The following is a 25,596-nucleotide window of genomic DNA, read 5'->3' as shown; positions in this document are numbered from 1 at the left end:
GGATTTATTTTCCCCAGGGGATCGCCAAAACAAAAAAAACAAAAAACAAAAAAAAACTTTTCAGACGCATAATTCATTCATTACATCATTTCACAGCATCCGCATGCATACATTGTTCGCATTTATTTTCATAAGCATAAAACATCTCATGCATCATGACATGGCATGAGACTAACTTTGTTTTTCAGGTTAATTATCCTCCTGATACAGTCAAAACAAAGGTCCATTCAGACGGACATCTTTATCAATTCAACTACATCTCTCAGATATAATCCATATGAACGTCCATTCCGACAAGCACTCTGATGGTGGCATCTTTAAGCCCACCCTAGATATTCATTGCAAATACAACATATACAAATACTATCAGATATAGCCTAGCGTACGGTTCATTCTGATTCAGCTCAACATATGACTCCTTCAACTCAGATACGATCTAACGTACGATCCATTCTGACCTTCAACTACTCCAATACGGTCTAACGTACGACCCAGTTGGACCTTCAAATCCTCAGATACTGCCTAGCGTACGGTACATTCCGGGGTGTAGTCTAGCGTACGACTACTTTCTTCTTCAGATACAGCCTAACGTACGACTCATTCTGCAACTCAGATACGATCTAACGTACGATCCATTCTGACCCTTTTCTCAGATACGATCTAACGTACGATCCATTCTGACCTTCAACTACTCCAATACGGTCTAACGTACGACCCAGTTGGACCTTCAAATCCTCAGATACTGCCTAGCATACGGTACATTCCGGGGTGTAGTCTAGCGTACGACTACTTTCTTCTTCAGATACAGCCTAACGTACGGCTCATTCTGCAACTCAGATACGATCTAACGTACGATCCATTCTGACCCTTTTCTCAGATACAGCCTAACGTACGGCTCATTCTGCAACTCCAATACGGTCTAACGTACAACCCATTTGGATCTTCAAATCCTCAAATGCTGCCTAGCGTACGGTACATTCCGGGGTGTAGTCTAGCGTACGACTACTTTCTTCTTCAGATACAGCCTAACGTACGGCTCATTCTGCAACTTAGATACGATCTAACGTACGATCCATTCTGATCTTCAAATCCTCAGATACTGCCTAGCGTACGGTACATTCCGGGGTGTAGTCTAGCGTACGACTACTTTCTTCTTCAGATACAGCCTAACGTACGGCTCATTCTGCAACTCCAATACGGTCTAACGTACGACCCATTTGGATCTTCAAATCCTCAAATGCTACCTAGCGTACGGTACATTCCGGGGTGTAGTCTAGCGTACGACTACTTTCTTCTTCAGATACAGCCTAACGTACGGCTCATTATGCAACTCAAATACGATCTAACGTACGATCCATTATCCCCAGCAGGGTAGGACCCGTTCTGGTCTTTCATCATCAAACTTCCTGGACGGCATCTTTAAGCCCATCTCCATCAGGAGTAACTTCTGATTAACAAGTGCAAATTTTTGGGGCATTCTAATGTTCAATAATCTTCCACCTCCAGACCGCGAATGGCGTACATACCATTCTAACTCTCTCGGTTCAAGAATATTGAACAGGGGCAGCTGTCATACCCCAAAATTTGCCCGTTAACATTACAAGGCATTTTTTAAGGCACCCCAACTTATTTTGCAAGGCATTAATCTCAAAAGAACAAAGGCCCAACACACAGATGGCCAAATCCAGAAAATGGCCCAAACTGGCTTGCTCGCTAGGCGAGCAAATCCTTCGCCTAGCGAACCCCTCGCTATACCGCTCGCCTAGCGAAGCTTGCGGATATCAGAAAATTCTGGGCTTCATTCTGAGCCCATTAGGTCACCACAATCACTATAAATACCGACACTTCAATCACGAAAATGGACGGCCGAAGACGGACGAAGACGGACAGAAACCCTGGCATAGAAACCCTGGAGACTAACTCAGAGAATTCCGAGTAAAGAAACCCTGAAGGCCGCTCATCCGCACCGAAGTTACCTCCGCCCAACTCCATCCGATACCAAGAGTGGTCAGTCCCTTCAACATCGTAGCTCAGTTGCAAACAGGTTTGCGCATCACTACTGTTCTATGCTTTTAATCGGTAATCTCTACATACATAAGGCATCATGATTAAATTTTCGGATATGTAATTTGATTTCGCATGTGAATTTAAGTATGCCTGAATCTCCTGAATGTTTGTCCATGCTATTCCTGTAATTAAATGCCATAAAGCTCAGGGTTCCGGAGATCATGCTGCTATCAAACTCAAAACCCGTAGCCGCTCGCTAGCACATCGCTAAGCGAGCCTGTAGCGAGCACTCGCTAAGCCTTCGCTAGGCGAAGCAGGAGCGAACGGGACAGTGGCTGTTTTGTTTCTTTTCTGTTCTGCCTTATGTTTATCTAATCAAGATTTATTATAATTCTGCATTATTTGGCCTGACCTTATGACTGTTGTGTTTATTTTGTGGTGCAATTTTCAATTGTACTTTATCTCGATGTTCTAACCCGTGTGCTGAATTGTGTAAAGGCTTACATATTCCCGAAGAAACGGCCGGCTAGGTATTCCACTTTATTTGTGGGATACCCTTATGGAGATGGATTCTGAATTACTTAATTTTAATGTGGAGATTCATCCTAATTGCCTAATTAATTTTAATGTGTAGATTCATCCTAATTACTTAATTAATTTTAATGTGGAGATTCATCCTAATTGATCATAATGTGGAAATTCATCTTAAATACTTAATTGCGAAATATTGCCTTTGAATACGTGATCTTGGACCTCTCTTTGTTGCCTTACGGTATTACGGTCATGTCCCGCGAATGTGGGGATACCCTTAGCCAAGACCCTTCGATTAAATCATCATGTCCCTCTAAAATAAATCATAGCCCCTCGGATGTTGCCTTCGAATATATGATTTTGTCCCTCGATGACCCTTCGGTGTAGCCTACGGTTAAATGATGATAGTCCCTTCGAATGCTAAGGTATCCTTACCACCGTTGCTTTCAATGACCAATCGATGACCCTACGATGACCCTTTCACATCCAAAGGATAAAACTACTTATTTCTCAATAATAAGGACGGTTTTACCCTCACAAGGATAGGAAATGCCCATCAAGACCTTGGGTAGGTATAACTCTTAATTGCTTACTCACAATTTAAAAATATTTTTCACACTTCACAAATACTGGAAAATCACCACTTGGTATACATTCATACTAGAATCATTACTGAGTTATATTTTTCTAAACCATTTTCAAAACTAAACGAGATAACCACTTTGTATACATTCATACGAGAATCATTACAAAGTTAAATTCTCTTTTTCAAAACATTTTCTAAACAATTCACGAACACCTTTTTCAGACAAGAAAAATAATATAAGTGATCAAGAAATTAAGAGCCCATGGATAACCATGGATACAAAGGGTGCTAACACCTTCCCTTTGTATAATGTACCTCCCGAACCCAAAATCTAATTAAGGTCTTTCCTGTTCTTTTCCACCTTTCCTTATTGGATAAAAGAAAAGTCGGTGGCGACTCTTGCTAACCGCGACATTTGCTTTCCAAAGCAAATCACACCAAAGTCAGTTCACCGTATGACATTAACCAATTACCACTGAAGGAGATTTAATTTTCATGTTAGGTGTAATTGGTTAACCAAACGGTGTAACCGGTTACAAGCCAGATTTTTGTACTTTTCTATTATTTCACTTGGTCATTTTGTTTCCCAATCATATTGTAACTCATGTATGTATAAGATGCATTATCATCCTTGATTAATGCAATCATAACCTCTCTCTCTCTCTCTCTCTCTCTCTCTCTCTCTCTCTCTCTCTCTCTCTCTCTCTCTCTCTCTCTCTCTCTCTCTCTCTCTCTCTCTAAAAAAAATAAAAAAATAATAAAAAAATAATAAAAAAAAATTACGCCACTATTATATTATTCACCAAACTTGTGGTGTCTTGTTCCAACAACACCAAATCATATGTGGGCAAGAACATTGTATGATGAGGTCAACTTTACTTTCAGTAAAAAAAAAATAAAGAGGAAACAAGGCAGTAGAGACAAAGTATGTAACTGTCAAAATATAAAGGCTGAGTCACAACAATTAAGTATATAGAAAAAGGGATAGAGCAAATGATCACTCATTTCATAGATTAAATATGAGACTTTTCTTGTTTATCGCAGAAAAATTCATACATATATACTTTTTGTAAGTAAAAATATTTTATAATATGATTAATTAATATTATATATAATATATATATATATATATATATATATATATATATATATATATATATATATATATATATATATATATATATATATATATATATATATATATTAAGAGAGATTGTTGTACATGATTTTGGATTTGTCAAAGTTAAAGTATAATTTAGTGGAGTCTTAAAAAATATTTATTATATTAAATCGTGATTAAATACGATTTTTATTTATTATATCATAGTTGAATAGTAAATACATACATCTCACGAACCGAGAAATTTGTGGAACTAAGACAATGAGTGATCTGGACTCTAGGGGAATACATTAAGCAAGAACAAGTCACAGGGCAACTCTCCTTTGGCGGAACTAAAATGACATTCACATACACACAAACTCGTTACTCAGTCGAGCTAGCGTCTGCCAAAGAAGAGAAGCCCCGCAGCTGGTTTGCTTAGTGCTGAATATTTGAGTAACTCTAGTTATTCAGATTTCTTGATATTAAAAAAGCAAGAGAGTTGAACATATTTATAATGAGAGCTGAAGAATTGGCAGCATATGCTCCAGCAGCTACCAGTATATGCTTCTATTTGTGCCTGCTTCTCCAATCCATAATATGAACCATATTTTGTACATGTATTGAGGAATAATATGTGTAGAAAGCTTCCAATTAGGGTAGCCAGTGGTGGAGGGGCTGTCGCAAATAGAGATGCTTTCTCCACTTTTCAACCTACACAAAATTGGCAACAATATTTTTTATTTTGCCCTCAGCGTATATTCCATGTATATGCTCTCTGATTTTTTATTTTATTTTCAAATTTTTTCTTAAAATTTTTCCATGCGTAATTTTATTTTTTAGATCGTATCTAATTAATAATAAAACCTCACTTTAAACAAGTAAACATATTTGTTTACAATTTTAGACGATTACTATTTTAGTTAAAATTATTAAAATTAATTTGATTTTCATCTTTAATGTTAAAAAAAATTGAGTAGTATGTGTTAGACAAACTCATAAAATTTAAGATATACAAAAATTTTAAAGTTTTAAATGCTTGTATATAGTTTTGCATTTAAAAAAGCCTCTTGATTTTATATCTAAAATTAGATATTAAACATCCACAAGTAATATTTTTTTAACGAGATAAGAGAAATTTTTATTGATTTAAATTAAGTGACCCTAATATTAGTTTTATAATTACGAGAGTTCATAATGCGGTTGGAGTGGTTTTGACATTAAAAATTATTCGTAACGGAAGAGGAATAAATATACGGTTTGATTTTGTTCGATTACCTTTTAAAAATAAAACTGAACCAAACCAAACTAAACCAATCTGGTTTTGGTTGATTTGATTGGTTCAATTTTTTACAAAATTTTCATTGAGCTATACATTTAGCTATACATACACCTATAGAGAACAATGTGACTTTATGTTTAGTCATTCATTCATTAAAAATGACAACAAAACTCATCAAGTTAGACAAAAACTTCTCATTCAATATATAAAAACAAGATTAGACAAAAGTGAAATAAAAAACATAACATGGTAGCATAAAATAATATAAAAAATATTATAATAAAAAAATGGAGGAGAATATTTGTAAGATTAATGCATAAAATAGGTTTGGATTTTTGAGTTGGATGTGAGATAAGTGAGGTTTGAATTGTAACATAATACAATTTGGTTTGATTTAGTTCGATTTTTAAAATACAAACCGCAAACCAAACTGAACTGCACAATTTTGATAAAAAAATTATTCAAACACATCCGAATCAAATACAATTTTTTACATTTTTAATTTAATTTAATTTAATTTATGATTTTCTATTGAGATTGTTCGATTTTGAACCGTCTTATTCACAACTAGTTTTAATGGATAAACTTAAAATATAGTTTTTACTATTGAATTATTTCAAATATATCTACACGGAATTAGTTTTTACTACTGAGAATTTCAAAGTATCCCTTTTGATTTATTTATTTTTAATTTTTCTTTTCTTTCGAATTGTGTTGGCAATGTATTTTGTTTTCTTAGGTCATATATTCCCAAATTCTCTTTACTACTTCTTTTTTAGTTTATATATTTATGACGTTGATTAAAAAAATGAATATTTTTCTATTGAATAAGTTATTTCATTTTTTTTCTTCTTTTTATTAATTATTTTCAGGTTTAATTATAGATTTTATCTCTCTACTTTTATTGATTTATATAAATAGTTTTTTATTTCAAATTCAAACGGTTTTGAAATTCATCCATATTTTTTATTTTAAAATTTACTATAAGTTTATTTTAAATAACGTATTATAGATCAAAATCGTGGACATTCCATTGATTTTCAATTCAAAAAGTGAGAGAAATAAAAAATATTTAAATTAAAATTATAAAAAATAATTTTATGAATGAATAAAATAGAATGATCAAAATTATAATTAAATTTTATTTTTATTTACCTAAATTTACAAAGATCATTAATTAATTTTATAAAAAAATTATTTCTAGTGGTCAATTACATATTTGTTTGGTAATGTTCACGAAAAATATATATTTTAAAAAATATGAAAGTTGAGTAATTTGTTAAGAAAACTAACGTAAAAAGGAAAGATCTTATAAAAATATATTAATTAAATATTTTATGATAATTAAAAAATTAATACCGTCTCAAATATATGTCATTCTACTAAAAAAACATACTCGTTTTATTTATGTGTTCAAACGTGTAGAATGAGGATTTTTTTTTGTGTGAATGCCTTTAGTCCGATTTTTGATAAGCGGTTTTCGCATCGTTTTTATTAGTTATTTTATATTGTTATTTTTTTCTTTTTTTTTTGTCCGATTTACTTTCGTTTATCATGTTTTATCTTTTGATAGTTTGTTTTTGATATTTTCATACTTTAGTAACTATTTTGACGAAAAAGGAACCAAAACGAGTTAAACGTGAAAAAAAAGAAAAAAAATAAAATTTCTCTCATACAAAAATCATAGGCCTACTACAACCACCCGTAACACGCAGCCGTGTCTCTACATCTTTTCTTTCCTTTTTTTTATTTAAGTTGTTGGTGTTTTATATCTTCTAATTTGAGATATTTCCAAATGTAATGAACATTGATCACGTAGATTTAATCCATTATTAGAATTTCCATAGTTTGTATTTGTGCTTTTTTGAGTTTGAAAATTTTCATAATAAAAAGCTTGCAGCTTGGATGATCATCCTCATTTTTGTCTCAAAATCAATCATCTTATCCTTATTGAATTCTCTTGTGAATCTTCCTCCTCAAGATTTAAACCACAATGTTCCAAAATATTGGTTAATAGGTCACCATATGATGACCACATATTCCCCTCCCTCTTAGTCTCCCTCATGTGGCAGATCACCCACTTGTTCAATTTGCCTAAACATTGTTAGCTAGTAAACAAGTTAAATTAACATCAAATTTGAAGACGACCTAAGGTTGAACCTTTTCAGAGTGAGAATACTAATTGACACATATTGAATAAGATGAATATTTGGCGTACATAACCAACAATGAGAGAAAAAGGCAAGCCCAAATTTTGATTTGATAGGAGGATTGGGAAACAATATTAAAAATAAACTCTTCATTTTCCTCTATATCATTAGGTTTATACTATGAGTATGTGCAAGGAAGATCACATTTCTCAATAAACTCTTGAAAGGATAAGGAGATTTCTTGCTTATAAACCTCATAAGTGATGACTCGTCTTTGTAATTGAGATTAGAGTATCAAATCTCACGTATGTTCCTCCCCATGACTGATTGAGTATCCAATTAACCTATTTTATAATTATTTTGTTACATATAATGTTTGACGATACTAAAATGATAATCTCTTCAAGCAAAGACTACTGACATTCGGTCAAAGAGTGACATACATTACTATAGTTATAAGAATATTACTCTTAACATATATATATATATATATATATATATATATATATATATATATATATATGAATGATCAATATCTCATATTTATGACATGTGAGATATCATCATTAATTTACTCATATAATTATCCGAATTATAGTTGTCCTATTGAACCCTTAGATTCGACTATATATATACTTTAAAAATAACATCATTATATCTAATAATTTCTCACAATAAAAAGTAACCATTAATATTTTATTAAATTTATTAACTATTCTAAAAACCTTATTACTTAAAGAATAAAATCATTAATAATAATATTTTATTATAAATAATAAAAAAGAGTACATTTATAAAATTATTGTCCTCTATGATTTAAACCAACAATTACTAAATAAGCTATTGTGAGTACAATGAGTGATTACTAACTAGTTTAAGAGCAATGCATTATATTCATTAAGCATTCTATTCTATCCACTCCAACTACATTCTAGACTATCATTATTACCTCAAATACTAACCCAAACCACAAGAGATACGTAGAAGAAAACCATTAAAACCAAATATAAACATCATATCCTAAATTGTTTCAAAATTTAGCTGCTTGTTTCCCTGAGATAGGGAGAACGAGACCAAAAACAAAACCCATAAAACACAAAATAAAGGAAGCAAAACGTAGTTGCAAGTTACAACATCTCATGTGTGTGACTTACCAGTCTAGCATATCACAATATCAATGACAATCTCGTTAACCAAACTAGTTAAGACATCATTTTCCAACTCTAGAACAAGTTGTCTTGTTTCTTGATCATAATTCTTCCACTCTTCACATCTCTCCATCTCACTAATGTAGACATGTCGTCCTTCTTTCACTTCCCAACTCAAATACGGTTCTTGGGGTTTCCCTCGCATCCAATCATCAACTACATTGCAAAGGCTAAGATTCTTTGGATGATTAGCATTATTGTTTTCTTCAATGCTTTGTTCTAAGTAATCAAATAGTAGTTTCTCGGTGTTAATCATCAAACTGTTTAGCTCATCCTTGTTTTTGTTGTCTCCAATAATTGACTCAATTACTGACAATGAACATTGTTTTGAAGAATAGTTCTGTGGTTCGTCTTCTAGCTCTAAGCATTTGATCCTTTTCTCTAAAACCAATGGCTCCGATGAAGATATGTTCTCAAAATGTAGTGTCTTCTGTATATGTTTATTTTCTGCTTCTGTAATTGTAAACATTGCTTTTATTTGTCAGATAAAATAAAACAATCTATTTATACGTAAAACTATTCAAATTTTTGTGATATTTTGTGGTTGAAAGGATATAAGAATGACCTTGGAAAAAAGAATTAATCATGAAACTAGATTTCATCTCTTCTTCATCTTCAAATGGGCAATCTAGTATTGATACAGGGCTGAATTGTTCCTTCTCATTTGACCAATCCTGTAATCATATACAGCCTTTCAATAAGTACATATTTTCAAACTGTAATTTATATACTTGATCAAAATTTCTAATTAAATTAAAAGAAATCCTCATTCAAATGATTATGAATAGTAATCGATAGCGTTGGGTAAAACAAAAATGAATAAAGATTTATATAAAATTCAAATTTGTAGTAAAGATATTTACCAAACTACCCCTATATTTGAATTGGAGAACAACTAGTGTTGAGCAGTGATGCTGTGTCAGCAAGTGCAGTGAGTTTCAGCGCCGTGGATGGCGCTTTGGTGTACAACACTGCCCTTGGATGACTCGCCTCTAGTTAATTGCATGGTGTACTCTATTATAAACTAATAAAATTATGTGAATATTATTTCAATTGTTTTAATTAATGTTTTTTCAGATGAACATACAGTACTTTTCTAATTCTAAGATAATTATTTATTTATTTTTATATTTATAACAATTTATAATTTGAAACCGAACAGAAGAAGTATACAATAGAATGAAAAGATTGAATTTCGAAATGACTTAATTACCCCATGCGTTACGGCTTCTATCTTGTGCTGATGGAGAGGTCCGTCTTTGACGCCGTCAACTAGGTCATTTTCAGTGGAGCTGTCGGAGGAAGTAGCGTTTGATGAAAACGTGAATTCACTTTCTCCCCAGCTGTTACCGCAACAGCCTGAAGAGACGGTGGTGGTGGTTTTGGGAGTGAAAACAGTATCCTCATCGAACGACGTCGGTTTATAATCTCGTTCCTGGATAAGAAGTTCCCGGAAAGATCTCCTACGCCTCAGTGCACCTTCTCTTCCCTCTTCCTTCCCAGCTTTTCTCCAGAACCTTCGGCTTAACAGCTTCCTCGAGAAGCTTCTAGAAAGAACACCGGTAGAAGCTTTCTTTTGTGAGGACAATGACTTGATGGCTGTTATTACTGCTCCGGAAGCTCTCTGCAGAGCGGTTACGGTGGGCTGCCGTCGAGGGAGTGTACTTGTAGTGCTCCTCTTCTTGCGTTGTAGTTTGAGATCTTTTTCCTTGACAAATCCAACGGTGGTGCAGCATTGTCTTCGCGGGAATGATTTGAAACCGCTCGATGAACACGAACTCAGATCGTCCCTGAGGTAGTCTTTGAGTAAAAGGGTAGGCTTTGAAGCACATTTGGTTGGTTTTATTAGTGAATGATCGCGACGAGAAGGTTTGCAAATATTTGAAGCCATGTGTGTTTCCTTTTAGAAGAAAAAGGAAGAAAAAAAGCAGCTAGGAGGAAGAAAATGAACTATGGTTAAAAGTATAGATACACTGCTATTTATATATAGATGGATAGGAGAATTGAGAAGAACTTGGGAAAGAGAGAAGAAGGTTCGGAAGTGAAGATCTGAAATCTTGAAAGTATTGAGTAGGAAGAAGACAAAGGTAAGTGAGAGACTTGTAATGACAGTATCAAAATTAATATAACTGCAAGGGGATGGTTGCAGAGAGAAGAAGCAGCTAGGATGCTTCTTAATTCATATTCATATGATGAATATGTGTGTGAGATGAAATTTGAATCTCAGGTGGAGGATTACTTTATTATATTATATTTGGCTCAATGTTTAAACTTTGGACTATCACTAGACCTGTTTTTGACTCTTTAGGAATTTCACACTCGTGAGTGATAGTTAGACATGTGTGCACGTGTATGAGATCTCTCCTGGTTGACTTCTGTGAGACAGCAATCTCCTTGTTGTTTTTTGTCCTATTCAGATAGGTACGTTTGTATTTAAAATTAATATTTCACACATTTTAAAGTTGCCATTTGTAATAATTTGATACCTTTTCTTCTACTTATAAATTAAAACTAAAGTACTATCTGGAAATTATTAATAATTTTGATTTATGAAACACAAGGGTTAACTTGATTCATGATGATGTGGTCTTTATTAGAAGTAAGTAAGTTTTGGGTGGAGAAATTGTTTAAGTATTCGGGAGAGATATGAATTCTTTTGAAAAGGAAAAATGTACTATCTAATGTTTATAATTTTTGGTTTGATACAAACTCAACTACATTATTTCTATTTAGTGCATTTTTAAATTAACGATTAGAATTGTGTCATCACAAATTTAATTTAATGATGGTAAATCATCATCTAAAATTTTCTTTATTATTTTAAAAAAATCGTAACTTATTATTATCTTTTAAACATCACTCTAGAATAGGCTTCTAGATGGTTGGTCTACTACAACACAAATATGTGTTTAAAATTCCTAAGGTCCACCCCTTTAAACTTGATTTTACTACTTTAAGTAAATATTTTAACTTGACAAAGTTTTCGTGCTTGAGAGATTATTAAAGATATCAGTTGCTTAGCCATATGTCTTCATATACTCCAACTACACATCGTTGTTAGATACCCACTCTCTAATATAGTGATAATGTGTGCTAATGTGCTTACTTCGATCATTGAAGACAGGGTTATTTGACAAAGCTATTGATTACTTGTTGTCTATGAATATCTTGGTCGACTCCTTTTGCGACAAACTCAACTCTTTTGATAGGTTTCACAACAAGATTGCATGACAAACACATGATGTGTAGTGCGCCCCTCATGTGGAAATAGTGACAATTAGATGCTTCTTTGACATCCATGAAAAGGTTGTGTTTTCGATGTAGAAACAAAGCCACAACTACGATAAATAATATTTTTTATGACTATTTTCACCTCGAACATATCAAAAAATGAGCGTATAAGTCTTGGGAGCGACATGTTTGATTTTTTTTAAAAACATGTTTTTCCTCGATTTAATAAAAAATCGAGGTAATATAGCTATAACTGAGCGTCATATTTTCTCCATAAAAAATAATAAATATATTACGTCAGTGCTTTTTAAAACCGAAGGAATATAGCTATAAGGGAACATGCTTTGAATCCCTGTAACTGCATTTAAGGTTTTTTTCAATGATTTCTCATTTGGCACCTTATGATCTTCCCTTTTTTTCTTAGTTAAATTTTTTTTTCATTTTTTTCTTATTAATTGGTAATACTCAAAAATTTTGTTATCAATAAAAACGAATAGGCAATAATATGAAAGGAAATATTTCATTAATTAAAAACAGGACAACAAATAACTATTCCACATTTTCAAAATTTTAACTCCACACAACTTCAATAGTATCACTATTAACTATCTCTAACTGAGAGAAAAGTTCATAAAGAACTCTTCCATATGGTATGAGGAAAGTAATTTCCTCCCTAGAGATGATTATCGTTTCTTTTAAGTTAAAAATGGTAAGAGGAAGATTAACTATGATGTTCTTGGTAAGGGATAACAAGAGATGTTTGTCATTCCATGTAAGTGTTTCCAGTTGTTTCTCTCTTGGACGGAGATTGATATTCTAGTGATATGATTCCATTACGCTTTTGAATATGGATGATCATTGTTATTCTAGTGATATGATTCAAATGCACGTCATAATTTATTTATTTTTAGAAACAGAAACCACATATTACCTCGGATTTTAACAAAACCGAGGGAACAATCAACTTACTATCTCGATTATTCAAAAAATATGAGGGGGAAAACAATTCAGAAACCTTTTTTATTATTATAATATTTTTTTGTAAACTAAATAATATATCTCGTCGGTTTCCTTAATAACTGAGGGATAAGATAATCAGATTTTACTATAAAAGCACTCGTTAAACAGATTTTACCATAATCCTAACTTATATGTAGTCGCTCTAAACTCAAACGCATCATTCTTTTGGGATCCATCTCACAAAATGGTGTTGATGTTGTTGTTGTATTTAGAAACTTGAGAAAGTTCTCTATGATGGATTGCAAGTGCAGAAAAATATTTTTTCAATATTGGAACAGATAATTCCTTTAAAAATTGGATGCATTCAATGGTTGGAACAGATAACTCTTAGAAATTGGATGCATGCAATATTTGAAACACATGACTTCTTACACCAAAATTATTCTTTTGTTGTATTATTATTTTTCAATATTATGTGTAAACAATATAATTTTAAAAAAAAACTATGTCCACCTCGGTTTTTGATGCGTTTGGTTTTCGCAAGTATACGAACGCGTCAGAGTAATATAAAAGATTATCGAATCCACAGAGACCAAGTGTCAATCTATCGTTATCTATCGTTATGGTGTTTATCAAAGGCAATCGAAATAAGTGTTTTTGTAGTGTGCAACGAAAAGTAAAGTGTTGAAATAGATTTGTAATTGATAAAGACATGGTCGAATGTAATTCACGTAATCAATGGATAATCCAAGTACTTGCTAATAGAGCTACTTATGGAGAATGTTTCCTACTTTGAAAAGAACTAATTTAACATGAACTATCGCTTTCGCGTATTCAGAACCGAGTTGTACTCCCTAATCAAACCCTCTTATTGTCACTTATAAAAATGCGCGCATTGCGTTAGAGTAGTAAACCTATTTTTAAGAAATATAGTATCTTGACTAAGTCGAAAAGTATTATAACCTGGACTTCTTAACCAAAAGAGGTTCTTACGAACCAGACTCTAAACTTATAAACGCGTCCGAAAATAGTTTTAAAATCTCTTTTCTTCTTAATGTTAAAAACTCCTAATGAACTAGACAAAGCGCTTTCGCTGTTTTTGAAATAGTTAAAAACAATTAAGTTTAAATAGACGTTGGACGGCTTTCGATCTTACCCAACGGAATTGAAGTGCGGGAAAACTTAATTTGAAAGTTAAAATAGTCCTTAAGTGTTTCTACGAACAATTGTACGGATTATCGGTTCAATTATGATCCTTACATTCTAACCTTATAAATTTAGCTAGACATGGTAAAGTAAAAGTGCATTAAAATAAATAAAAGTAGTGCGAGTGCGGAAAATAAATAAAAGTAGTGCGAGTGCGGAAAGTAAATAATTTAAAGCGAGTGCGAGGAAATAAATAATTTAAAGCGAGTGCGAGAAATAAATCAAGTAAAAGCGAGTGCGGGAAATAAATAAAGTAAAAGCGAGTGCGGGAAATAAATAAAGTAAAGGTGAGTGCGGGAAATAAATAAAGTAAAGGCGAGTGCGGGAAATAAATAAAGTAAAGGCGAGTAATAAAAACCTGCTTCAATCGGAGGGCTGAGTAAATTAAAATGCGGAAAAGAAAATGGCGGCAGGATTAACTTCCTTCCAAAGTGCTCCAAACTCGATTACAGACTCTATCACAGACTTGATGACACAATTGTGGTAACACTCCAATGCGAAGCGATTACCACTATAAAATACTGAATATATGCCTAAGTGAAACAAATTTGCTTATGAGTTTGCCTCTGCTCTAAGTTTGGATGATTGTAAAAGTGAATTCGCGTTTCTATTTATAAGCAAGTAAAAAGATGGAAATGACTTGGATGCCCTTCAACTTGAAAATAGGAGGGAACCATTTTTCCTCTTGTGGCGCCCGCCACAAGGCCATGGCGCCCGCCACAAGCACAATATGGGGCGCCTTAGTGGAAGTAGTGGGAAAACGTGGGAGTTGATGGAAGTTGAATTTGACACGTCATGGCTTGGTCTGTGGCGCCCGCCATTGGCTAGGCGATAAGCACAAAATGCTGAATTTTAGGGTTTTTAGCCCTTTTTCGCTCCTTTTCTCGATCGGGGCTCCGATTAAAGTAAAAACCTGAAAACAAAGGAAAACACAGTAATAACACAACAAAATGATAATAAAACAGCTAGAATGTATGTGAAATCAGAGTCGAAAATACGTAAATTTTAGTGTGATCAAACTCTCCCACACTTAAACCTTTGCTTGTCCTCAAGCAAAACATTAAAAAGCTCATAAAAGAAAAACTGGTGTAAACGAGTGCTTCAGGTAAAAATTCTAAGTTCAAGTTGGGATGTAGTGATAGGTACTAACTGAGTGAACTAAGGGTATCATGATGACACTAATCCGCGAATACGGACATAAACTTCATTCCTATATTAACCAACCCATATTATCCCACAATACCTAGGCCTGCCTCTTCATCTCTTTTTGTGTCCTTTTCATTCAGGCGCAATCACATTAAGCCCGTTATCCGTACATGCTTCATAGTAGAGTGGCCTATTAGTGATTATGATCTGAGCATGGGTTTTTTGGCACATAAATATGTGTAAACCCTTTTATTGGACCCAACTGTAGTTGTGGGGGATCAGATCGTAATCCGCCCTACCGAATTCAGTGCCAGATACCTCTGAACCAACCAACAGTGGGTACTGCTTTTCTTTTTCTTTTTCTTTTTCTTTTTGTAGAAATTTTTTACAATCCTTTAGTTTAAACGACTTTGTGAGGGTCACCTATACCGGAGTTGCCTTTTTGCTTTATTTTGTTTTTTTGTTTTTCTGGATCATTCACTTATTTGCATCGGTCCCCTACATAGAGGATGCGTAGGCCGGAGCTGACTGCTGAGATAAACTACTAAGGACTCATACGGAAATGATGATTAAGGCCATGGTATATGGGGTTTCGGGAATGATTCCTATATTTACGAAGCTTATGGTGCTAAAACAGATACTGATGTTTCGCAAAGTTCTCCCAAGTCACCGCATCCTTACTCAAAACATGTCCTTAAAACCTGAAAACTTTCGAAATAACACTATTTTCTTTTGCAAAAATTTTTGGTGGGGCTAAAGGTATGGGGAGGTAGGATTGTACTAAGGATCTACTATATTTGGTGACTCGTCAGTCTCATGCATTATACTAAAAAGCAAAATAAACAACTAAAAGGAAATAAACTATCTAAAAACAACAAAGAAAAAGCGATAAACGAGAAAAGCAATAAAGAAAAGACGATAGAGTCTCCTCCCACACTTAAATCGAACATTGTCCCCAATGTTTCGAAATAAGATAAGGAAGAGTTACCTGGCAACCTATTGCTGACCACTAGTGCCCTCACCATCCTGAGGTGGACGACGTGATCGGGTACGACGACGGTCTCTCTGATCCATCCTCGCCTGTAGGGCATCCTGAGCGGTCCTCACCTCTCGAAGGTTACCTATAATGGAACCTTGAGTGGCTTCAATTAGTGCCATGTGTCTCTGGTGGTATTGTTGCTGACGGGCTTGTGTATCTGTGATCACTTGCAGGGACTATAGAACAGTATCGTAGGACCTGTATGTCCTCCGCTGCGATTCTTGCATGAAGTTCATATTATCCGTCATTTGTTGCTGGAGGGTAGAGAGTAGGTCATCACGCCTTTGCTCTCTAGCCAGGTGGTCATGCCACATCTCCTCTGTAATATAGAAGCCAGGAGTGGTACCTGCAGAAGAAGAAGTTGGTGCGGTGTGTGGTGGTGAAGGATGATGGGGGGACACATGTGGTACGGGAGATCTCTCTCGCCGATCATATTCATCATCAGTGTCTGGTTCCGGTGAAGCTGGTGGCTAAGGAATCGGATACTCAACTCGATACTCAGTGCCTCCATACAGTGCTGATCAGGGTAACTTGTGGGTGCCATAGGGCGCTGATACAAAGCAATGTAGCGCTCCCTCTGAGCATTGTCTCTATAGGCAACATGCATGTCATCAAAACCCTACATCCTGTAAAAGTTAGGAAAGTGATCCTGAAAATGCAAACCATTCAAATCTTAGTCTCAATGCAAAATAAAATAAAAATAAAAATAAATGTAAATAAATGCGAAAAAAGTAAAATGAAAAGAAAAACCATGCCTCCCACGCAGCGCTTGTTTAACGTCATTAGCTTGACAATCAGAATTTATACACCTATAGTAGTAGGAATCGGTGGATCAATCAGGGTGTGGCTTGAGTAGTATGCTGGAATGTCTCGTCCTTCGTAGAGCTTCAGTCTTTGTCCATTTACAATGAATGGAATACAGGTTTGGTTCTTGATTTCTACGGCTCCTGATCTCAGAATCTTGGATACTTCGAAAGGACCAGTCCATCTTGAACGTAGCTTTCCAGGGAAGAGTCGTAACCTAGTGTTGAAAAGGAGAACAAAATCGCCTACATTGAAGTTTTTTCTTTACTATTCTTTTGTCGTGATAGGCTTTTGTCCTCTCTTTATATATTTTTGCATTCTCGTAGGCAGATTTCCTAAGTTCTTCTAATTTATGAATGTCTAGGGTACGCTTTTCTCCAGCAGCTAGGTAGTCTAAATTCAAAGTTTTAATGGCCCAATAGGCTTTATGCTCTAACTCAAAAGGTAAGTGACAGGATTTTCCATAAACTAGTTGATATGGAGTAGTTCCTATAGGGGTTTTGAAAGCGGTTCTATAGGCCCATAATGCTTCTTGAAGCTTCTGAGACCAGTCTCTCCTAGAAATAGAAACAGTTTTCTCTAGGATTTGTTTTATCTCCGTATTAGATACTTCTACTTGACCACTAGTTTGTGGGTGGTATGGTGTTGCTACTCTATGCCTAACTCCATATTTTCTTAAAAGTTTGTCAAATATTCTCGATATAAAGTGTGATCCTCCATCGCTTATGACTAAACGTGGTGTTCCAAATCTAGGGAATATATAGTTTTTAAATAGTTTGATTACTACCCTAGTGTCATTTATGGGTGCGGCTATAGCTTCAATCCACTTAGACACATAGTCTACGGCTACTAAGATATTCCTGTTTCCTAAGGATGGTGGAAAAGGTCCCATGAAATCTATACCCCATACGTCAAAGAGTTCTACTTCCTGAATGTTTCTTAAGGGCATTTCATCTCGTCTTGAAATGTTTCCAGTGCGTTGGCATCTATCACATTTGACAATGTAAGCATAGACATCACGCCACATGGTAGGCCAAAATAGGCCAGCTTGAAGAGTCTTGGCGTATGTCTTAGAGGTGCTCGCATGTCCACCATAAGGTGCAGAATGACAATGCTCGATAATACTATTTACCTCTTCTTCTGGAACGCAACGGCAAAAGATGCCATCTTTACCCCTTTTGAAAAGGAGCGGTTCGTCCCAATAGAAGTTTCTCACATCGTGGAAGAATTTCTTCTTGCGGTGGTAGTCAAGATCAGGGGGTACTATATCAGCAACTAGGTAATTAACGAAGTCTGCATACCAGGGTACGTTACTTATTACTAAGGAATTTTGGGGGTGCTCATAAGGATCTAGGTTATTATCTTCAATGGTTTCTACTTTAGCTATCAGTCTATCATAGGCGAAATTATCATTTATGGGTACTAGTTCAGGTTTTAGATGTTCTAGCCTAGAAAGATGATCGGCTACTACATTTTCAGTGCCTTTTTTATCTCTTATATCTAAATCAAACTCTTGTAGTAATAGAATCCATCAGAGTAACCTGGGCTTGGCATCTTTTTTACTTAATAGGTAACGAATGGCAGCATGATCGGTGTAAACAATAATTTTTGCTCCTACTAGATAAGATCTAAATTTGTCTATAGCGAAAACTACAGCGAGTAATTCTTTTTCAGTTGTTGCGTAGTTAAGTTGGGCAGCATCTAGGGTTCTACTGGCATAATAAATGGCATGTAATTTTTTATCTTTCCTTTGTCCTAGAACGGCTCCAACTGCATAATCACTAGCATCGCACATTATCTCAAAAGGTTCCGACCAATCGGGCGGTTTCATAATGGGTGCTGAGATTAGTGCTTGCTTTAAAAGATTAAATGCGTCATTATATTTTTCATCAAAAATGAATTCAGCATCTTTCATTAAAAGTCCGGTTAACGGTTTAGTTATTTTGGAGAAGTCGTTAATAAAACGCTGGTAGAATCCAGCGTGTCCAAGAAAGCTTCGGACTTCTCTGATGGTTTTTGGGGGTTTTAGGTTTTCTATAACTTCTATTTTAGCTTTATCTACCTCTATACCTTTTTCGGAAACTATATGTCCTAAAACTATTCCTTCGGTCACCATGAAATGACATTTTTCCCAATTTAACACGAGGTTCACCTCCACGCATCTCTCCAGGATTTTCTCAAGGTTAGCAAGACAATTGTGGAAATCGAATCCGCAAACCGAGAAATCATCCATAAACACTTCCATGATACCATCTAGGTAATCTACGAAGATTGACATCATGCAGCGTTGGAAAGTAGCTGGGACGTTACAGAGGCCGAAAGTCATTCGTCTGTAGGCAAAAGTTCCATAAGGGCATGTAAAGGTAGTTTTTTCTTGATCTTCGGGGTGAATAGGTATTTGGAAGAATCCAGAGTATCCATCTAGATAGCAGAAGTAGGAGTGCCTGGCTAGACGCTCCAACATCTGGTCTATAAATGGTAAAGGGAAATGGTCCTTCCTAGTTGCTTTATTTAATTTTCTATAATCTATACACATCCGCCATCCTCCTTCTAAGCGTTTTGCTACATGTTCGCCTTTATCGTTTTGCACGACTGTGATGCCTCCCTTTTTAGGTACTACATGCACAGGGCTCACCCACTTACTATCCGAGATCTGGTAGATTATACCTGCCTCAAGTAACTTAAGAACTTCCTTCTTAACAACATCACTCATTATAGGGTTTATTCTTCTCTGATGCTCCCTAGAGGGTTTTGAATCTTCTTCTAGCGAAATCCGATGCATGCATACGAATGGGCTTATACCTTTCAGGTCAGAGATATTATATCCTAAGGCTAAGGGATATCTTCGTAAAACGTCTAAAAGTTGGTTCGTTTCCCCTTGGCTCAAGGTAGCACTAACTATAACTGGACGGTTCATCTTTTCATCGAGGAACTCATATCTCAGGTTCTTAGGCAGTTCCTTAAGTTCTAAGGTTGGTTTCTTAGGGCATGGCATAGGATCTGGAGTAAGGGATAAACATTCGTAAAGGTTATCATCGATGTAAGGTTCTTTAAAGTCATCATCTTCCTTTATGGGGGTTGATGGTAACTTAATTGTTTTTATAATTTCTTTTTGTTCTAATTCTCTAACACATTCATCAATGATATCTAAGGCATAACATGAGTCTCCCATCACAGGTGCCATAAGAAATTTCGAAAGTATAAATTCTATTTTCTCGTCACCTACCTCAAATGTCAACTTTCTTTTCTTGACATCTATTATGGCTCCTGCAGTCGATAAGAATGGTCTACCTAGAAGGATTGGTATATCATTGTCCTCTTTGATGTCCATGATGACAAAATCAGTAGGGATAAATAGTTGACCTATCCTAACAGGGACATCTTCTAAAATGCCTATCGGATATTTGACAGATCTATCGGCTAACTGAAGTGACATCTTAGTGGGTTGTAATTCTCCTAAGTTTAATCTCTCACAAACTGATAGAGGCATTAAGCTCACATTAGCTCCTAAGTCTAGAAAAGCTTTTTCGATGACATGATTACCCAAAAGGCAAGGAATGGAGAAATTTCCAGGATCTTTATCTTTCTTTGCTAATTTGTCCTCGGAAATAGCATTACATTCCAAAGGCTTCGGATCGTCAAGTCTACGTTTGTTGGTAAGGATGTCTTTCAGAAACTTTGCATAAGAAGGTATTTGGGTGATGGCTTCTGTGAAAGGGTTTTCTACATGAAGTTTTTCTATAACTTTAATAAATTTTTGATATTGTTTATTGGTCTGGGTTTGTTTAAGTCTTTGCGGATATGGTATAGGTGGTTTATATGGCGGGGGTGGTACGTAAATTTTATCTTTAGGTTCTTCTCCTTTCTCTCGACCTTCCTGGTTTTCAGATTCCTCTGGTTCCTTTACTTCGTCCGGGGGTTTGGTACATTCCTTAGAAGTTTCGGGTTCACTCAATCTTGGGTTTGGTGGCTCATCATAAGCGTTCCCACTTCGTAGGGTAATGGCATTGGCTTGTCCTCTCGGATTTTGTTGAGGTTGTCCAGGGAATTATCCTCCAGGTGTAGTCTGAGGGGCTTGGTTTAAAGCTACCTGAGAGATCTGGGTTTCAAGCATCTTGGTATGAGTAACTATTTGGTCAACCTTGGTTCCTAACTGAGTAATCAATTCGTTAACATGAATGTTTTGGTTCATGAACTCCTTGTTTTGTTAGGTTTGAGCGGTGATAAAAATTTCCATAATTTTCTCAAGGCTCGACTTTGGTGGTACAGGTTGCATAGGTTGATTTGATCTAGGGGCTTGATAACTAGGTCTCGGAGGTGCATTATTTTGAATAGGGTTGTTGTTTTTATAGGAGAAGTTTGGGTGATTCCTCCATCCAGGGTTATAGGTATTTGAATATGGGTTCCCTTGGGTGTAGTTCACTTGCTCATAGTGGGTTTCGTTCAATAGACTGCATTCTGCGGATTGGTGTCCTTGGGTTCCACATATCTCACAATCCGACGAAACTGCGGCTACAGTATTCGGGTTCGTGCACATATGCTCGACTTTTAAGGCTAATGCGTCCATTTTAGCTTGCATCATGTCTATAGAGCTTAGTTCATGCACTCCTCCTTGGGCTTCCTTCTTCTCAACTGTCGCTCGTTCGACTCCCCATGATTGATGGTTTTGAGCCATATCTTCAATGAGGGCACTAGCTTCAGGATAAGGTTTGTTCATCAGAGCACCGCCTGCGGCAGCGTCGATGGTCATCTTTGTGTTATAGTGAAGTCCATTATAGAAGGTTTGAATGATTAACCAGTTTTCTAATACATGATGTGGGCATGCTCGTAACAACTCTTTATATCTCTCCCAAGCTTCAAACAACGATTCTTCTTGGTTTTGGGTAAATCTAGTTATATGGTTTCGAAGAACGGCGGTCTTACTCGGGGTAAAATATCTAGCAAGAAAAACTCTCCTAAGGTTATCCCAAGTCGTAATGGAATTGGGTGGAAGGGAATCTAACCATGATAGGGCTTTATCTCTGAAGGAAAAAGGAAATAATCTTAAACATATTCCTCAGGAGAAGCTCCATTGGTTTTAAAAGTATCTGCTAATTGAAGAAATATTTTTAAATGTTGGTTAGGGTTCTCGGTAGCGAGACCCACAAATTGTCTCTGTTGCACTAGTTGCAATAGGGATGGTTTAAGTTCAAAATTATTGGCTGGAATGATTGGGTTTACTATACTAGAACTAGGTTCTTCATTAGATGGTTGAGCGAAGTCCCTAAGAGGTCTTTGGTTTTGATCTTCGGCCATAGCTCTCTTAATTCTATGAAAGAATAAACGTGCGCGAGCGTAACGTTCAGGTTCCGCCAGAGGGTATACTAAACTTAAACTTCCGGTGCTGCGAGTTCTTCCCATCGACCGGCGGGAAATAACCTAAGTCTAAACGATATAACAACAGAAAAATGAAATTTGACGAAATTGGTCCCCGGCAACGGCGCCAAAAACTTGATGCGTTTGGTTTTCGCAAGTATACGAACGCGTTAGAGTAATATAAAAGATTATCGAATCCACATATACCAAGTGTCAATCTATCGTTATCTGTCGTTATGGTGTTTATCAAAGGCAATCGAAATAAGTGTTTTTGTAGTGTGCAATGAAAAGTAAAGTGTTGAAATAGATTTATAATTGATAAAGACAGGGTCGAATGTAATTCACGTAATCAATGGATAATCCAAGTACTTGCTAATAGAGCTACTTATGGGCAATGTTTCCTACTTTGAAAAGAACTAATTTAACAGGAACTGTCGCTTTCGCGTATTCAGAATCGAGTTGTACTCCCTAATCAAACCCTCTTATTGTCACTTATAAAAAGGCGCGCATTGCGTTAGAGTAGTAAACCTATTTTTAAGAAATATAGTATCTTGACTAAGTCGAAAAGAATTATAATCTGGACTTCTTAACCAAAAGAGGTTCTTACGAACCAGACTCTAAACTTATAAACGCGTCCGAAAATAGTTTTAAAATCTCTTTTCTTCTTAATGTTAAAAACTCCTAATGAACTAGACAAAGCGTTTTCGCTGTTTTTGAAATAGTTAAAAACAATTAAGTTTAAATAGACGTTGGACGGCTTTCGATCTTACCCAACGGAATTGAAGTGCGGGAAAACTTAATTTGAAAGTTAAAATAGCCCTTAAGTGTTTCTACGAACAATTGTACGGATTATCGGTTCAATTATGATCCTTATATTCTAACCTTATAAATTTAGCTAGACATGGTAAAGTAAAAGTGCATTAAAATAAATAAAAGTAGTGCGAGTGCGGAAAATAAATAAAAGTAGTGCGAGTGCGGAAAGTAAATAATTTAAAGCGAGTGCGAGGAAATAAATAATTTAAAGCGAGTGCGAGAAATAAATAAAGTAAAAGCGAGTGCGGGAAATAAATAAAGTAAAAGCGAGTGCGGGAAATAAATAAAGTAAAAGCGAGTGCGGGAAATAAATAAAGTAAAGGCGAGTGCGGGAAATAAATAAAGTAAAGGCGAGTAATAAAAACCTGCTCCAATCGGAGGGCTGAGTAAATTGCAATGCGGAAAAGAAAATGGCGGCAGGATTAACTTCCTTCCAAAGTGCTCCAAACTCGATTACAGACTCTATCACAGACTTGATGACACAATTGTGGTAACACTCCAATGCGAAGCGATTACCACTATAAAATACTGAATATATGCCTAAGTGAAACAAATTTGCTTCTAAGTTTGCCTCTGCTCTAAGTTTGGATGATTGTAAAAGTGAATTCGTGTTTCTATTTATAAGCAAGTAAAAAGATGGAAATGACTTGGATGCCCTTCAACTTGAAAATATGAGGGAACCGTTTTTCCTCTTGTGGCGCCCGCCACAAGGCCATGGCGCCCGCCACAAGCATAATATGGGGCGCCTTAGTGGAAGTAGTGGGAAAACGTGGGAGTTGATGGAAGTTGAATTTGACACGTCATGGCTTGGTCTGTGGCGCCCGCCATTGGGTAGGCCATAAGCACAAAATGCTGAATTTTAGGGTTTTTAGCCTTTTTTCGCTCCTTTTCTCGATCGGGGCTCCGATTAAAGTAAAAACCTGAAAACAAAGGAAAACACAGTAATAACACAACAAAATGATAATAAAACAGCTAGAATGCATGTGAAATCGGAGTCGAAAATACGTAAATTTTAGTGTGATCCGTTTTTAACAAAACTGATGGGATAAATTAGTGTGATGATTTTAGATATTGATCATCGTCTTTAAACAAATTATTGTCGTCCATTTCATGATTCTCAATTCTCAAGACATTACCATTAGCGATCCGCGTGAAACCTAAAAAAATCATTATAAAGGTCTTCTGATATTTATAACTTATAAAGAAGCGTCATGAAGCGCTTGAAACTATCTATATCTTCCACTTTAACTTTTATCATTAAGAGTTCTCTATGAAGGATTGCAAGTGCAGAAAATTATCTGGGTTCAAGGTTTGTGTTTTTAAATATTCATTTGAGCAGAAAATCATTTATTTTTCTAACCCCTTTTTTTCTAACTTTTTTTTTCTGTTTTATATCAGAAACAAATAACTACAAGGTGAAACATTTGATTTTGCCCAAATATCAAAGAGTCGAAGATCCAACATATGATCTTCAACGATAAATTAATTTTTATTTTAATATTCTGTGTAAACAATGTAATATTCTGAGTAAACATTGTAGTTTGTAAACGAATTATTATTTTTTATTTTCTGCGTAAACAATGTAACAAATTTCAATTAAAAAAAATGTCTCTTACCCCTCGGTTTTATTATAAACTGAGATGTATGAGGCACTAGTTTTGTACATAATAAAAATGCAGATGTTAGGGTTCGAACCCATATGCAAATTAATTTATCCCTCGGTGTTTAATAAATCGAGGTGATAAGTCGTTACTTTTCATGACACTCTTCGTTACCCCGATACTACAACCGAGGTAAAATACATTTCGCGTCCGACGTTTAAAGCACTTTTGTAGTAGTGCATCTTTTATTTTTCGATCATCTATGTCTCCTCCCTAGTCTTTATCGTTATATCCAACAAGCTTATAATCATCAGAAATAGATTAGTACAAGCCTAAGTCTGTTGTAGTTTTGATGTAGCAAAGAATCATGTTTGTCGCCTTCATATGAGTTGTTGTTGGATGTTCCATATATCGACTGACAACTCTGACCGCATACAAGATGCCAGACCTCGTGCATGTTAAATCGTAAGCTTCCAACGAAGCTCTTAAAGAGTTATGGATACATAATCGTTCTCGTTCCCCGTGCTTTGATAAATTGATTCCATATTTGGCGTGCTGACTAGGTTTGCATCATCCAT

General features: G+C 35.4%; 1 protein-coding gene, 1 non-coding gene and 1 pseudogene across 2 annotated transcripts; 1 reads left to right on the top strand and 2 right to left on the bottom strand.

Annotated features, from left to right (window-relative positions):
* The window catches only part of LOC127136401 (uncharacterized), a 179,154-nt pseudogene that overhangs the window by 49,811 nt on the left and 103,747 nt on the right, over positions 1 to 25,596 (bottom strand).
* LOC127074088 (uncharacterized) lies at positions 8,476 to 11,090 on the bottom strand. The gene is made up of 3 exons (XM_051015370.1): positions 10,077 to 11,090; positions 9,429 to 9,537; positions 8,476 to 9,316 (listed from the first exon to the last, which is right to left on the bottom strand). Exons 1-3 carry the CDS (start codon positions 10,752 to 10,754, stop codon positions 8,814 to 8,816), a joined length of 1,290 nt encoding a protein of 429 aa, XP_050871327.1. The 5' UTR covers positions 10,755 to 11,090; the 3' UTR covers positions 8,476 to 8,813.
* LOC127077981 (small nucleolar RNA R71) lies at positions 22,055 to 22,161 on the top strand. Its single transcript, XR_007787737.1, has one exon. It is a non-coding gene; the product is annotated as a small nucleolar RNA R71 (small nucleolar RNA).

This window comes from Lathyrus oleraceus, chromosome 4, assembly GCF_024323335.1.
Source record: "Lathyrus oleraceus cultivar Zhongwan6 chromosome 4, CAAS_Psat_ZW6_1.0, whole genome shotgun sequence".
NCBI lineage: Eukaryota > Viridiplantae > Streptophyta > Magnoliopsida > Fabales > Fabaceae > Lathyrus > Lathyrus oleraceus.
The sequence above is the reverse complement of the archived record's forward strand: the minus strand, read 5'-3'. Positions and strand labels throughout refer to the sequence as shown.

Excerpts from the sequence above, each read along its gene's own strand:
- LOC127074088 (XM_051015370.1), bottom strand. The coding sequence starts at position 10,754 with ATGGCTTCAAATATTTGCAAACCTTCTCGTCGCGATCATTCACTAATA. Across the intron at positions 9,538-10,076 it reads TAGAAGCCGTAACGCATGGG|GATTGGTCAAATGAGAAGGA; the intron begins GTAATTAAGTCA and ends ATATGATTACAG. Across the intron at positions 9,317-9,428 it reads GATTAATTCTTTTTTCCAAG|AAGCAGAAAATAAACATATA; the intron begins GTCATTCTTATA and ends TTACAATTACAG.